The sequence below is a fragment of the Numenius arquata genome, chromosome Z, assembly GCF_964106895.1.
Source record: "Numenius arquata chromosome Z, bNumArq3.hap1.1, whole genome shotgun sequence".
NCBI classification, from domain to species: domain Eukaryota; kingdom Metazoa; phylum Chordata; class Aves; order Charadriiformes; family Scolopacidae; genus Numenius; species Numenius arquata.
The window spans coordinates 82,192,848-82,208,344 of record NC_133616.1 but is presented as its reverse complement, the minus strand read 5'-3'; the positions used below and the strand labels follow the sequence as shown (position 1 = coordinate 82,208,344).

The 15,497-nt window shown below is 39.4% G+C and overlaps 1 protein-coding gene across 1 annotated transcript in view; it reads right to left on the bottom strand.

Moving 5' to 3' along the window:
• The window catches only part of ADGRV1 (adhesion G protein-coupled receptor V1), a 285,251-nt gene that overhangs the window by 56,619 nt on the left and 213,135 nt on the right, over window positions 1-15,497 (bottom strand). The window contains 1 exon segment of the mRNA XM_074166892.1: window positions 2,400-2,557. Within this exon segment, the coding sequence (XP_074022993.1) occupies window positions 2,400-2,557 (158 nt within the window).

Here is a 15,497-nt window from a genome sequence, read left to right as displayed (position 1 = left end):
AGTTGCACTGAAACCTGAAGGTGGTGTGATCCAGGACCCCCTCTCAGATGCAGGAGCAAGAGGTCACCACGCAGTGCTTTGCAGGCAACTTTGCCGTTGTGAAAAACAGTGTTTCCTACAGTGTCCTCTGTGGTGGTTGCAGAAACAGCACTGAAGCAGGAGCAGGTCCCACTGAGTTGGTAAGAACATGGAGTCAGAGGAGTGAACTCCTCCAAAGAGTGGGTCATACGGTAAGATTCAAAATTTAAAAGTGGTAATAGGTCCTACCACTGCAAACTGCTTTTGAGTATGTCTTTAAAAGCACAGTATACCCATAAAATATTAAAAATAATATAAATATACTACCAGCATCTCAAATTTCAGTAGAAAAATAATCAGTGATAAAGTCAGAGGCCTTTTGTTAACAGTTAGTACCACCTTATGTAGTTATTGGCAATGTTACAAGCTGGAGAAATCACCGGCCTTTCCTTCTGGAAGCTTGCACTATAAACACAGCTACACAGAGAGCCCTGACACAACCACAGGCACCGTAAACCTCAGCAGGTAGCTGTTTTTCGTCTCTAAAACAGCCTCTCTCCAACTTGCTCTCGCCCACACTGCACAAGGCACGAGGTTCATTTGTGCTTGCAAAAGCCCTATGGTTGCAAGGTACCAGTTTGCCATGAAGGTGCACAAGTAGTAAAAGTTATAACCTGTTTTTTTAAAAAAACGCCACTATTAGTGACATTTTATTGAATATCTCTCTTCCTGATTTTTTTTTTTTTTTCTTTTCTTCTGGGACCTCAGCATTCTCTAATACTATTTTCTGGACTATATTAGAAAAAAAAAACAACCCCACCCTCAATCCTGTGTTAAATCAAACAAAGTTTTGCTTCAATCCTATTACTTCACACCTATAGGTCATATAGATAGAACTCTTATTATTTTATCATTTTATTTATGGTATTGTTTCAGTTTTCAGGTTTTGGGTTTTTTTTTGGTTTAACTGTTCTGAGACAAGCCTTAACCTTCAACAAATGAATACAGAATCTCCATCCTTCAAGACACTAAAAAAAAGCTATTTATAAATAAATAAACTATATATTATTTAACACCAAATAAGGAGCCACCTTTGTGGCAGTCCCTTTTATATCAGAAAAAAGTGAAAGAGTAAAGTGCAAGTAAGGTCTTGAGTATCATAAGCTATGTTTATCAGACCTTATTCAAATTCATATAGCTCTTAGTCAAGCTGACATTTTGTCACTAAAAAAGAAATTAATATTTGAAGAAACATCCAGATAATATTTTTTTTTTTTTCCTTTTCTCATAAAAAGAATATATTCCTATAACTAAAATGTTAACAAAAGCCCACAACCCCTCATTTAATAATACAACTATCACTGGAAATTTGAGCATTTGAACAAGGCTACTTTTTATAAATCTGAACAGTTACAAGTACTGGACTACTCACTGGAATTTTTTAATAATCCACTGTCCCTTTTAAGTTAAGATGATATTTATCTAATGAATTGGGGAAAATGATTCAAGACTCTTTTGCCAATGTATAAAATCTAAGTGGCTTCATGCAGTCAGGGAGAAAATAGATACACTCCTATTAAAAATCTATATATTTGCAGTTGTTTAAAAAACTCAGATTTCTTTCCAAAACCACCATGAAACAAAAAGAATTATTCTAAGCTTCCCATGGAGCGTCTTATTATTACGGTCTAAACTGGTGCAACTTTATTTTGGGAACATTATTGTATTTGAAACTGTTCTAAGAGAGGAGACCGACCGGTAACTTCCTGTTTTACAGGAGGCAGATCTTTTCTTTCAAGCACATTTCAGTGGCGAGTGGGGCTGGGGAAGTTCAAAACGGAGGTGTTAACTCCAAAAACTTCACCACGCAGCCTGGGCATCCCTGTGCAGACACTGATCATGCTGGGAAACACAAGGGCCAGGAGCCGTGCCCATCACCTGGGGCCCAGCAGAGGAGCAAAAGAGGGAGTTCCATATGTTATCGCTGCCCTGTACCCCTGCAATCACTGCTCCTGAGTATTCCCAGCCCTCCCCAGGACAGGGCTGTTCAATACCCCCCCGCCAAAGTGCTCCAGGCAGAGCAGTCTGTGCTTTATCAGTATTTTTTTTCCTAGACTAGACATAACCAGTGATACTGATTTCTTGTTTGGGGTTTAACACATTTTTAGGCTCCTAAGACAGCTAGACATCTGCATAACTTTCATCATTAAAGTACTTTCGCAGACTTCAAAGGGACTGCTAGCGTGCCTAATCTTAAACAAGTGTGCAGGTATCTGCTGAAGTGCGGTTTCTAGTGGGGTTTTCTGAACTGGCAAGAACACTCAGTGCCGTTCTGAAAGCCCCACTTGTTTGTTCCTGCAGGGGTAGCCAGCGAATCGTACCTGCAGCGTTTGTTCTTCCTCTGAAAATATCGTCGTAGGCTTTCCATTGCGGGGTCACCTGGTAGGCGTGGATGAACACCACAAAAACCACCACCAAGCACATTAATGGCACCAGAGCAGCGGTGAAGAGAGCGGCGTAGGCATTTGGAATGAAGCACCTGATGGAAAAAATGGGGGGGGGGAAAGCCGTTTATAAACATAACAAACACCTCGAACAGTCATGAGGGAAATTTCAAAAAACAAATGTTTTTGGAAAAGGATGTGCTTTACAAACCACAAATTCTTTAACTCTATTCCCAGAGTAACCTTGATAGGAGGCACAGGGTTCTGCTGGTCCTTATCTCCTCATCGTATCTTAAGCAATAAGCAATATAACATTTTCACCTTAAAAGTATGCATGTTGGAGAGACTTAAACTGTTGCAATGGAATAAATTATATTTCAACAAACTCCATGCGTGCTATATTAATTTAATGTGATCACTCTTAGTCACCAAAGTCTAAAAGGGCATTATGCAATTTTCTATACTTAGCTCCTGAAACCACAAATTAAATTTTGAGAAATATATTTTTAAAATAAATGTACAAGTCTTAAAAGCAAGATAACTGTTCCTCCTAAAGTTGTTGGAAATTATATGTCATTTGCACACTGAAGCCAAGTGCTCACTCCCTCCCAATTTTTAGAAATTGTCCTGTCTCTCCTTACCCTTTCCATTCATTAAAGTCATAATTATTTATAAAGATGTGACAGGAACATGGGTTATTCCTGAAAAAGAGTCAAATTACACATATAAGACTTTGACTTGAGGGATATGGAGATGATAGCTAAAGAGAGCTCTCCACAGCATGAGAGATCAGGGTTTTCTGTGAACTCCCTGGAGGTCAGGATATGCTTCACTGCCACTGACCTACTCTGGAGATGACGCACAACGGAGCAGCCCAAGGGACAGCTTGGGAGTCAGTATGTCTAGAGAGTATGTGGTCACTGTTATCCCTATTAAGAGGGTGTAACTTACCCAGCCCTTCTGTTTGTCAGGTCAGCTCTGCTAAATAAGCTTAAAGTCAACGCTGGTATAATATATTATCTGAGAAGATGTGTATCTGAGAAGATCTGGGTACATGTTTCACTGGTACACCTGGTAGACCTTCTGGGTTTGCTTAGGTGGTCGTGCCTACTCTGTCCAGCAGGTCCTGCAAAGTCTCTGGGATTGCATTCTGTGTCAGCTCCTCCAGAGCACCCTCAGTGAATCCCAAAATCATTTCCAGCAGAATCTAGGTACCTTCTACAACTCACTTCTGAAGGTACAGGCTCAGTGGGACACTGAGCTGAGATACCACCTGATAACATCACTGAGCAACGTAAGCAACAGGGAAGGTAGGGATTCTCCATTGCAATTAAAGGTGTTTGTTTCACGGAATCACAGAATGCTTGAGGTAGGAAGGGACCACTGGAGGTCATCTTGTCCAGCACCCCCTGCCCAACCCTGCTGGTTGCCCAGGAGTGTGTCTAGATATTGTATTTTTAATATCTCCAAGGATGGAGACTCCATGAACTCTTTGGGCAACCTGTGTCAGTGCTCAGTCACCCTCACAGTCAAAAATCATTTCCGGATGTTCAGAGGGAATCTCCTGTGTATCTGTGTGTGCCCACCGCTGAAAAGAGCCTGTCTTCGCACCCACCCTTCAGGTATTTATATACATTAATAAGACCCTCCGCTCTCCCCTCCCACGATCCTTCTCTTCTCCAGGCTGAACAGTCCCAGCTCTCTCAGCCTTTCCTCACTGGGGAGATGCTCCAGTCCCTTACTCATCTTGGTGGCCCCTCACTGGACTCTGTCCAGCTTGTCCATATCTCTTTTGTACTGACAGACCCAGAATTGGACCCAGCGCTCCAGGTGCGGCCTCACCAGTGCTGAGCAGAGGAGAGGGAACACCTCTCTTGACCTGCTGTCAACACGGTTGTTTCCTGGACATGACATCTGATCCATTTAATTTTTCAAATTTTAAGTATTTCTTAGGTATGAAATTTATTTTTGCTCCCCAATTGTATTCTGCGCGGGTCCAATTAGCATTAAGACATGAAGGCACATTAGCATAACCTATGCTGCATTTAATCATTATACAGAAGCCAAGAATCTTAGCGTAAGTATAGTCTTCTATAAAATCATATTTATGTTCTGAAACCTGTAATTATTTTTTTAATATTTTATATATTTTTGTATTACAGAGATCACTTAAATTCTAAGAAAACTATCTGAATGTCTTGAAAGTTTTCTGTGAACAGTCCTTTATATTCAGTTAATGAAAGTGGCATAGAAACGAGAACCTACAGAGATGAATCACTTTACTAATACCCCTAGGACACCGAAAAGTTGTGTAGACAAGAAATACACAAAGCTGTATTAACCTACAAAGCTTACTTTGGATTTTTTTTCTTGAAATCAGTGATGAGTGATTCAACATTGACCACAACTTCCTGTAAGTTTTATTCACATACACAAGTGTAATAATATATACTGAAAGATATCTTTTATGCTGTAAAACACACGGAATATCATTATAGAGACCAACTGAAAATACTTATTATACTTGACACTAGGGACACGCATTTATTATTCCATTACCATGACAGATTTGTCACTTGGAACTACTGTGTGTCACATACTCCTAGCATTGGATGGGAATAGAAGAATGTCCCAACACATCAACTAAGCTGGTGTTCCAGAGCACAACTATTCTATAGAAAAAGGCTGATGTGGAAACTGGAATGAACTACATAATTACAAACCTTACATGTTTAAAGAAGAGCATTATCTTCTGCAGTATAACCTTCAAGCAAATTGCCTTTTTTTTTTTTAAATAGGCACTGGACTTTGTAAAGTAAGTCTTTAATCCATGAAAGACAGTGCCATTGTGCATAATGAAGTTATTTTTTTATTTCTTTCCTATTTCTTTCTTCAGTAAGTATGAGGTTTTTGTTTTATTTGCTTTGAATTTGAGTAATAGCAACAACAAAAAAACAAACAAACAAAAAAACCCAAAAACAAACAAACAAAAAAAAAAAAACAAAAAAAAAAAAAAAAAAGAGAAAAGGAGAGAAGATACAGCTACCAGTTGAAATACATGCCTTGTGCAATGGGGACAAGAAAAATCAAACAGTGTTAGCTTCTTCAGAGACTGTCATTTTATTACAAAGTTTCTGTGACTTCCTACTAACATTTTGTATTACCAAATTGTACCTTCACCCCTGCCTCTGACTGTTTTGAGGAGCTTTGCCACCAGCTTACATCTCTTCTAGCATCAAAAAGAGAACTGTTCAGCTTTCATCCCAAGCTGCCTCCACTCTTGCCCTTCTTGAGTATCATTATCTGACTGGATGGTCCAACTTTGCTTCTGTTTTAACCACTGTGTTCTGAGCATCAACTTTGTTTTGATCCCTGGTTTTTTGGGTTTTTTTGGATTACTATATATTTCTCTGGTAACCTCAACAGCAACGTATTCCTATTGGTTGATTTTCTTCCACAACTCCTAGCTAAACTAATTTCTTCTCATTATCTTCAAGACTCCCTCTGGTAGCCTCCCAAACTCCTACTTCACTCATCGTCTCACTTTTCTCACAAACAGCACTTTAATTCCATCATCTCAAATGTTTCTAACTTACAATTTTTTTTTCCAGCTTCTGAGAATATTAAACACATCATCCAAAGCCCTCTGTAGGTCTGTGCCTGATATAATTCTATGAAAGATGTTGGAAATAATTTTAGAAATAATTGTGTTTAATATGTGTCTTCTCCAAGGTATAATTCCATACTAGTATGTAATGATTTGCTAATCATTTTAGAACTGAAAAAGACCCCACCACCAAACCCAGAAACTATATTCATTTCTTTCCTTCAATACCAAGCAATAAGACACTTACTTTATATATTTTTACAAGGACTACAGTGATGAGAAACAGCTTTAATATATAAGATTTTTTTTTCTCTCTTGAGAGCTACTGCAGATGTTCATTCTGTCTAAACTGATGCTTTTAAATACAACAAACACGAGGAGATTAGGACATACAAATTAACAGGCAATATCTTCTTCCCTTTGGAAAAGATGTAATCTCAGAAAATCATACACATTTAAATCAATTCATTAATTAAAATGACTTCACATATTACCCAGCCAGAATCAGGGCTTTACCTTGGTTTTCCTTTTTCCCCCGCTTCTAATCTATAAAAAAAGGGATTGCTAGGCTTTGTTTCTTCTCAAGGGGGTGAAGCATGTTTATATGACCCTTTAAGTGTCTTTGTGAAGTCTTCTGTGAACCCTTAAACTATAACATTTCCTAAAATCTGGAGACAGATTCAAGTTACATGAGATATGGAAGGCTCCCTTTTATTTTTCCTAATATTTTTAAAAGCAAAAGAGAAAACAACTGACAACATGTATACTGGAACTATCTGTTAGCCCATTTACTTAATTAATATCAAAAAAGGAAAAAAAGAAACCAAAACCCCCGAAAAACCAACCAAGCAACATCGTTAAGAAAATAAAGACTATTTAAAACATTATGGAAGGTATTCAATGAAAGGACTGACGTGTTTTTTTCCCTTCTAAGCAAGAAGGATTTAAAATTGCTCAATATGTTATAGGCAGTTTCATTCCTTTACTACCATGCCTTGAATTCTAAGGACAATCTCCTCCAAATGCACCTGGAAACTACAGAAAGTTAAGTTTGACAAAAAAATTGCAAGTCTTTTGGTCTAACAAAAAATATCTGGTGTTGTCTTTTAGTTTTGTCAGCAGGGAGCTAACCTTTTGACTTCTACTTGTCACATGAGTTTCTCTCCAGAGCTAGACCTAGATTGTTATTATTACTGTTGTTGCTATTTTTTTATCATTTATTATTTATTTTTATTTTCATTATTATTATTTAGTCCTGGCCACAAAGCTCAACAACTCTGGAGCTTCTCCCTTGCTTTAGGCACAGCTGGTTGGTGGGCAGCCTGGCGCACAGAACAGAGAATTGTGGCACCAGGTGAATTTGGCTCTTATTGCGCATGTTACACCAGGAAAGTAAAAAGGGAAAAGGTCAGGCACATGAATTTGCACTTCTGTTTGTATTTCATCACCGCCATCCAGAGAAAGAAATCGGTGTACCTAAAATAACCTAATGAAAGGCAAGGCTGGAATCATTTATTCGTGCTTACTGAGTAAATTCTTCAGAAAGTACGATGAGACAATGTTAAAAAATGAAAATATGCAAGTTAGGTTATGATATACATGCATTTCTAGATGTTCACACACTCTGGGCTTTTTTAAAATGCAATTTGCTCAGTTCCAGATTTTGGGTTTGTTGTGGAAGAAGGCTACATTACCCTGGAGTTGGCACTTCATATTTCTTCTACAACGTGCTCAACAATTTTCTACTAAGTGCAGAGCAGGGCAGACAATGGAAATGTTTTTTGCAAATAATTACTAGCTAAAAAGTTGTTAATCTAACAAATGATCTGCAGCAAATTTTGTATGACCTGTATCTAAGCAACATACCAAAAATACTAAAATATTCTTCTTTTATGAACTCATAATATTTATCATGTGCTTCTGATGTTTTGAGCAGCTTCGCAGTTTGATAATCAACCCTCTTTTGAAAACATTATAGGTTTATAAGAGGCGGAAGCTCTGGGCTTTTAGTTTTGACACAGTTGGTAAGTCTAGCCCTCTGAGAAGATCTGATCTTTTGTACTGCATCTCACAGGTCACCAATAAACTCAGTTCTCTGCTATATATATTTATATATATGTGCAATTTCAGCTGACGAATTGCTCCTATGTGGGCCTACATCTACTGTAATAATTCTTACTGGAGTAAGATTCTTACAGAGCTCCTCCCTCTGGTCCTTTCTACCAACTTTCTGCTTGTTTTGGAATACTGCTGTTCTTTATATCAAATAGCTTTACAGCTTTTGGCAGCGAGGTAGAGCCCCAAAGCAGCTGAGTGTCCAGGTAACGCTGTAGTATTTTATTTCCCTTAGCACCAAGCTAGAGGCGCCAGTCCATGGACCCTGCACGCACGACTTGGGAATGCTAAGGCTTTATGCACATGGCCATGGTAGAATCAATGCAGAGCAGCTCACGAGCCAATGACTCTAAAGCAGAGCATTTTAAAGCAAAACAACAATAATGCTCATTTACTTTAAAACTGCGTGCAGGAAAACGCTGGTTTTAGCAACTGTTTGAGAGCGAATCGGTGGGGGGCATTCCCTCAGAGCAGATAACCGTGTTGGCTTTTTGCAGTGTCAAAGCCTCCTGAACCCAACAATTTCTCAGCCTGAACGCGTTACACAGTTAAACTCTTTTTCTTTTTTTTTTTTTTTTGTATCATAACAGTAGTCATTTTCCATAAATACGTTAAGCAACAAGATTAATGTTTGTGCTGTGTTTTGTTTTCCACTCCCCTGACAAGGAAAGAAACATGCGGACAATTTTGTTGCATGTGTTGGGTGTTTTTTTTTTTAAAAAAAAGCTAATGTTTCTATGAACTGATGTGAAGAAAACCAGTTGGAAAGGGTATGCTAAGCTTAAAATGGGTAACATTTCAGATGATGGCCACTTGCTCCTTGAATGAGGAAATTCAAGCCACATTCACACCAGAGAAGTTTCTGTTTCCAGACTACGTAAGACTCTAGATATTCCTACAAGATTATACAAAAATTCACAGTGCGAAAGGGGCACGGGTTTAGACCCATAGTCTTCCTTCTACTTCATGTAGTCTTCTGGATATGCTAACAACAGACTGCACCACACCCCAAAAACACAGACTTAACATTTTTTAAGACTCAGTGGAAGACTGAATTAAAGAGAGTGGTCCAATTTGATGGGCTTTATGGCTGCCTTGGGCAACGGAGGGTGGTGTAGCATTTATTTGGAGTTTTTTTAAGCTTTTGTGCACAGATAGGAGGTTTGCAACCCAGGCAAAAAGCACCTGCACGTATAAGAGATGCCCTCTTGCTACCTAACATTGCAGCAAGTGTTGGCCTGTGATGGTGCCATGGATAGAGCTACGGGATGGTTTAACACCAGTAGGAATTGGAAAATATTTTTGAAGTACCATCAGAAATGACTCACTGTCCATGTAGACCTTTTACTAAGGGAAATTGTACTGTGGCAGAGAACTAAAAAGCTTTTCTCTCCATAAAAAAAGCTTTTCTCTGTACCACAGCCTACGTCATTGCTGCCTGATGTTCTATCCTGGTAAAGAACACGCGACCTCTCCGAGAAACCTGTTCCAGTGCCTCACAGCACTTACCTCCAGAGACCATTTCCCGGTGTTAAACTTAACTCTTTCCTGGGACGGTTTATGCACATTATGTCTTGGCATAGCCAACACGGACGGGGAAACGCATTTTTCCCTTGTTTGCCGCAACATTTGTAAATTGCTACAATTTTCCCTTCCAGTCTTCTTTTAACTGAACAGTCCTAAATTTTTCAGTCTGTCTGAGCATATTTTGTATTTAAGACCTTTGCTAGTCTCATTGACTACACCACTTTGCTAATGTATTTCTTAAATTATGGGGTCCAGCACCGTTGAGAGCATCTCCTCTCAGTACATGGCTATGGCAGAATGACTTTATGTGTCCTTAAGACTAAATTGCTTTATATATAGGCCAATACCATGTCTGCCTTTTGTGCCATAGCACAAAGCTGTTGACTCATGCTCATTTTATCATCCACAATACGCACAAGATCTTTGCCTGAAGAACTGGTATACAGCCAGTTATTCCCCATCCTATTTTTTGCATAGCTAATTATTCTTGGCACGATACAATTCTTTCCACATGTCCCCACAGAATACCATGCTACTTTTTCAGAACAGATCTCAGATGTCAATAACGTTATGAATTATAACCGACATTCAATGTATTTCTTTCCCAGCTTTGTGCTGTGGTAAATTGGAATGGAAACTCCTTTATCCCAGACTTGTATTATATGAGGCAAATGTAATATTTTCCAGTCTATTAGTAACCAGGGAAGATGTTGAGCAATATTTGAAGGAGAATTTAAAGTCACGACTCCTTGAAAAGTTTTCTTCAAGAATTAGGGAAAAATTACCTGATAACATAGTTAGTCCATTGACAGCCTTTTTCAATATGCCTTGGAATATATAGGGAAATTTGATATGACAAGATATTTACTATCATTGCTTCAAAGGTCAGAAAGGGCCGCAACATGATCTAACCTGACACATCAGCTGGTTGAACAGACCCAACCAATCAGATATGAGACATGAAGCTCATGAAGAATCAAAAAGGCAAAAATCACAATGTTTTTTCTAGACAGCAGACTACATCAGATAAATTTGATTTCATTCTTCCATGAGGTTACAGGTTTGGTTTATAATTGCACCTGGAAACTTTCAACACTATTTGAATTACGTAGTGGGATTCAACACAAGGAAAGCAAATTTGTGAAACCTACTACAGACCTACCACGCTCACTGGCTAGTTCTTAATTCCGCAGAAAAGAATCTGGAAATTACTGAGGATCGCATTAAGCAGAACACAAGTGGCAACTTCATGCTGCTGCTGCTGCTGCTGCAGAGGTAGACGTCATACTTGGATGTGTGAACAGCGGTATATGGTGCAACTCATATGAAGTAACCGTTCTGCTCCAGTCAGCATTGCAAAAACCTCAGTGGCAAGCTGTGTCTGGTTTTAGCATGTTTCGAAAACATGAGTTGCATGCAGCAAGTTCACAGGAGAGCAATGAGGACTAGCAGAGGTCTTATAAATATGTTCCACTCAGAAAGACTGAAAAAAATTGTTTTGGTTTGGTTGGTTGGTTTGGGGTTTTTATCTTGCTAAAAAGAAGGGAATTGGCAAACTACAGGAGCAAAGGAACTGGCAGTCTACGAGTAGGCAAAAAGCAAAAGAATAATACTTCCTCCATGCTGTAATACATTTTTCTTGCTGGAAAACACAAAGTGAGGGGCTTAAACTAGACCAAGATGGGCTGATGGCTACCAGAGTAGCCGCAGAAGGGATTAACTGCATTTAGCTGATCCACAAGGATCAGGGCTAGGTCCCTTAAAAGAGGATCCATACACAAACTAGCAAGGTAGTTTCCACCCTGGAAATGAATGCTTGAGAAAAAAAATACGAAAATACCAAAAGCACATGCCTTGCAGTGAGAGATGTCAGGCAGCTCTTATTTGTGTGCTTGAACCACTCCCTCCAGTGAAACCCCTGAGGTTCCGTTCTAATGCAGATAAAACTTTCTCTTCTGGTGAACACTTGTTAAACATTTCCCAGGCAACCCACAGTCAAGCCCAAAATAAGAAACAGAGAAGATCAGCTGAGCTTTCTTTTTTTCCACTGTAGATAATTTCTTAATTCTACTAATTTTCATTTCCTTCCTTGACTTGCCTTGCCTTTCCTTCCTCCCTCCCCTTCCTTTCTCCCTTTACTCTCCCCTTCATTATCAATAACTGCAAACTATGCACATGCACAGGATAACTGCACACATCCAGAAAACATGCCCAGCATGTATTTTATTTACAGCCTATTTGATATTTGACTAGGATGTTGCCCACCAATGCCTCTAAAGATAAGCAAGCTCATTTATATCCATCATCAGCTAAAATAGTGCACAATCCAAACTGCATAACAGGAAAAGTAATCCTTCAGATGCACAAGAGTGAAAACCCAATGTAGAGCTCCAGTCTAACAATGAAGTGTTTACTTTACTCAGTACCCAAAATAATGTTTACCAAAAGCTTTACTTTCCATGCTAGTATGTCTTGCACCCTGATACTAATCAGGGAATCTCTCTCTAAAGATATGCATAAGACACAAACAGGAAAATTTTAAAACAACCCATCAGCAAATATATTTTTTTTTTTTTTTCTTTTGCAAGGGGCGAAGTGCATTGCAATACAGTGCAACATCCCAAGGCTTACATTTTTTTCCTTAAGTCTTCAGAAAGCAACCGCTGGTTTCAGGTGTGCTCTGAGTAATAACATGGCACAAAAGTGATAGTATTGAGTAATGCTTCTGTCATCTGCACTTATTAAGCAAGGGCTGTAAAGATTACAATTTCCATCTGCAGCATAGGAAGAAAACTTGGGTTATGTAACATAATTTTCACAAGGCTTTTGAGGATGTTAGTGTCAGCTCCAAAAGCACTATGAAGGAGAATGCAGGTGCCAGAACAGTCCTTAGGCAATCAGGCCTCTGTCTCTATGGATGCATTAACATGCAAGTACAGCTTGAATCAATGTTTTTCAACCTAGGACTAGGGAAGTGGTCATCCCCCTGCCCTGGGCACTGGTGAGGCCCCACCTCGAGGGCTGTCTCCAGTTTTGGGCCCCTCACTACAAGAAGGACACTGAGGTGCTGGAGCGTGTCCAGAGAAGGGCAATGGAGCTGGTGAGGGGTCTGGAGCACAAGTCTTGTGAGGAGTGGCTGAGGGAGCTGGGGGTGTTCAGCCTGGAGAAAAGGAGGCTGAGGGGAGATCTTCTTGCTCTCTACAACTCCCTGAAAGGAGGGTGTAGCCAGAGGGGGATGGTCTCTTCTCCCAAGGAACAAGCAATAAGACAAGAAGAAACAGCCACAAGTTGCACCAGAGGAGGTTTAGGATGGATATTAGGAAAAATTTTTACACTGAAAGTGTTATTGAGCCTTGGAAGAGGCTGCCCAGGGAAGTGGTGGAGTCACCATCCCTGATGGTATTTAAAAGCCAGGCAGATGTGGTGCTGAGGGACACAGGTTACTGATGGGTTTTGTCAACATTAGGTTGATGGCTGGACTAGATGACCCGAAAGGTCCCTTCCAACCTAGGCAATTCTATGATTCTATAACCAAATGTTGGCCCAATATTGGCATGATACATCTGCTTGTTAGAGTGAAAAGGAAAACAAAAGATTCAGGAAGAATTCTCATCCTCATTCAATAGAGACTTCGTGAGGGACAACCACAGCAACAAATGAAGATCTAGGGATCTATGGTCAAGCACGGAGCCTCTTAACATCCAAAAATGCCTAACTCTGTCTAGTATTGCTCCAACTATGTATTTTCAAAACAATATACAGGCAGAGGCAGACTGTGTCAAAAAAAGTCATTATTGGTGAAACTGCAGCAGATTTTACTCCTTCCATCCCCTGAGTCTATCAACACTACTCCAACCCTACTGCAGGCCTGAGGGCTCTGAAAAATGCCCACATGCCACCTGTGAGGGCACACCATACATACCCTCAGTTTTGTGTGATAAAAAGACTCCCTGGTTGCTGCCAATGCAGGTGTCATGATGCTTCAGATACTCTGAATTGAAAAAACCCACACAAAGCAATACATTTTATTGCTATGGAGAGTCTTTGAAGAGACCGGAGTAGATACAGGACCAAGTGCTCTGTAGTTTTGGCTGGGGAAGTGATTTCAAACACACGTGAAGGAGAACCAATCTGTGTCACTTAACCTTTGGGGGAGGTATCAGTCCTTGGAGCTCTTTTATTTGGCATGAAAGTTTGGAATTTGAGGCGCCATTTTACAATTTAAAACATTTTCAAAAGTAGCAAGTTTTTAACCTTCTCAATTCTAGGAGAGTTAGTGAAATTGATAATTTTGGGTGATGGTGGATACCTAACACTTGGAGAGATGCAGGCCCCTTTATAGTATTTCAGGTTGGTCCTGATAATTTATACACAATTTTTTTTTTGTTTGTCTTGGCTTACAGTGGTAAGATCAAACTTCTACAGAAAACCCACATATGATTAGGAGAAAGTATCTCCTTACAGTTTTATTACAATGCTTATGTATAAATTAAAATCAAATAATAAAGTATATTGAAATACTGATTCATTACACTAAGTTCAAACTGTTATTGTCATATTTCAGTAGTTAAAATAATGAAATACATAAATGAAGGCCGAAACATAAACTAGTCTTTTGCAAATTTGGATATCACAACTTCTCAGCCAGCAAAAGTGAATGTTTATGTTTGTGCTGTTTCAGAAACTGAGAGCAGTGTTTGAGCATCTTTGTCTGAAGCAGAAAATTCCAGCAACAATAGGAAAAAAGAAAAAAAGTCATAATAAAATAATATAATGCAGCTGAATAATAACCTGCATGAAAAGGAAGCAACAGTTTCCATTCTTTTAAAAATACATTATTACCACATAATGGTTACAATGACAATAATAATAATGATTATTATAATAACACTGTTTTTCTAAATGCCTTATCCCTCACCAAAAAGTGTAAAAACATGATTTGATAAAAACAAACATCTGGCTTCCAGCATCACTACACAAGACCATGGTTGCCTTGATAAAATTAAGACTCAAAAGGCCATGGCAGCTGGACCGAAGCTGAGTGTTAATGGTCAGATGCACTCTGCGTGTCTAACAGCTCATCATTTGTAATAAACCCAGGCCCACGGCAAGTTTTAAAAGAAGAAGTAATGTGTCTTGGGTAGACCGAACACTGTAAGGCAAGCACGGTGGCATCGTGACTCAGGAAGACACAGTATGTCCCCTTTCACGCTTCAGTGCTCCAGAAACCTTCGGATGAGCGAGGACCTTCCCTCCAACTAGGCTGATCTTTCTACAGGACCGAGCAGGGAAGAACAATTTCACACTGGAACAATTTCACACTGGTCAGCATAAATTGCTGCCGCCTCAGGGTGCTCTAAATCACATTTGGCAGGCCAGAGAGGTTATTCAGGCAGTGGAGGCCGACTGAAATGTGGCACGGCTTCATACTTTGATGACTCTCCAATATGAATGGGTTTCTTTTAGCAAGAGGTTCCTCTCAGGAAACAGATTTTTTTTTTTTTAATTTTTTTTTTTGACTGCTCTGCAACAAGAGAGTAGCTCAAAATAACTCTGATTTATATTTGCATCAGGTCATTTCGATAAACAGCCTTATAGTAGGGTGAGAGCAGCTCTGGCTGATAACTGAGACAAAGGGTGTTGCTGGACCTTTCCAAGAGGCTTCACCCAGCCCACATCCCACTGACACCCCCTCGGCAGGATGTGGTTGCCCACCAGCTCTCCATATTCTCATATTCTTTGGAAAATCCCTGACACTTTTTTTTTTTTTTTAATTTTTTTATTTT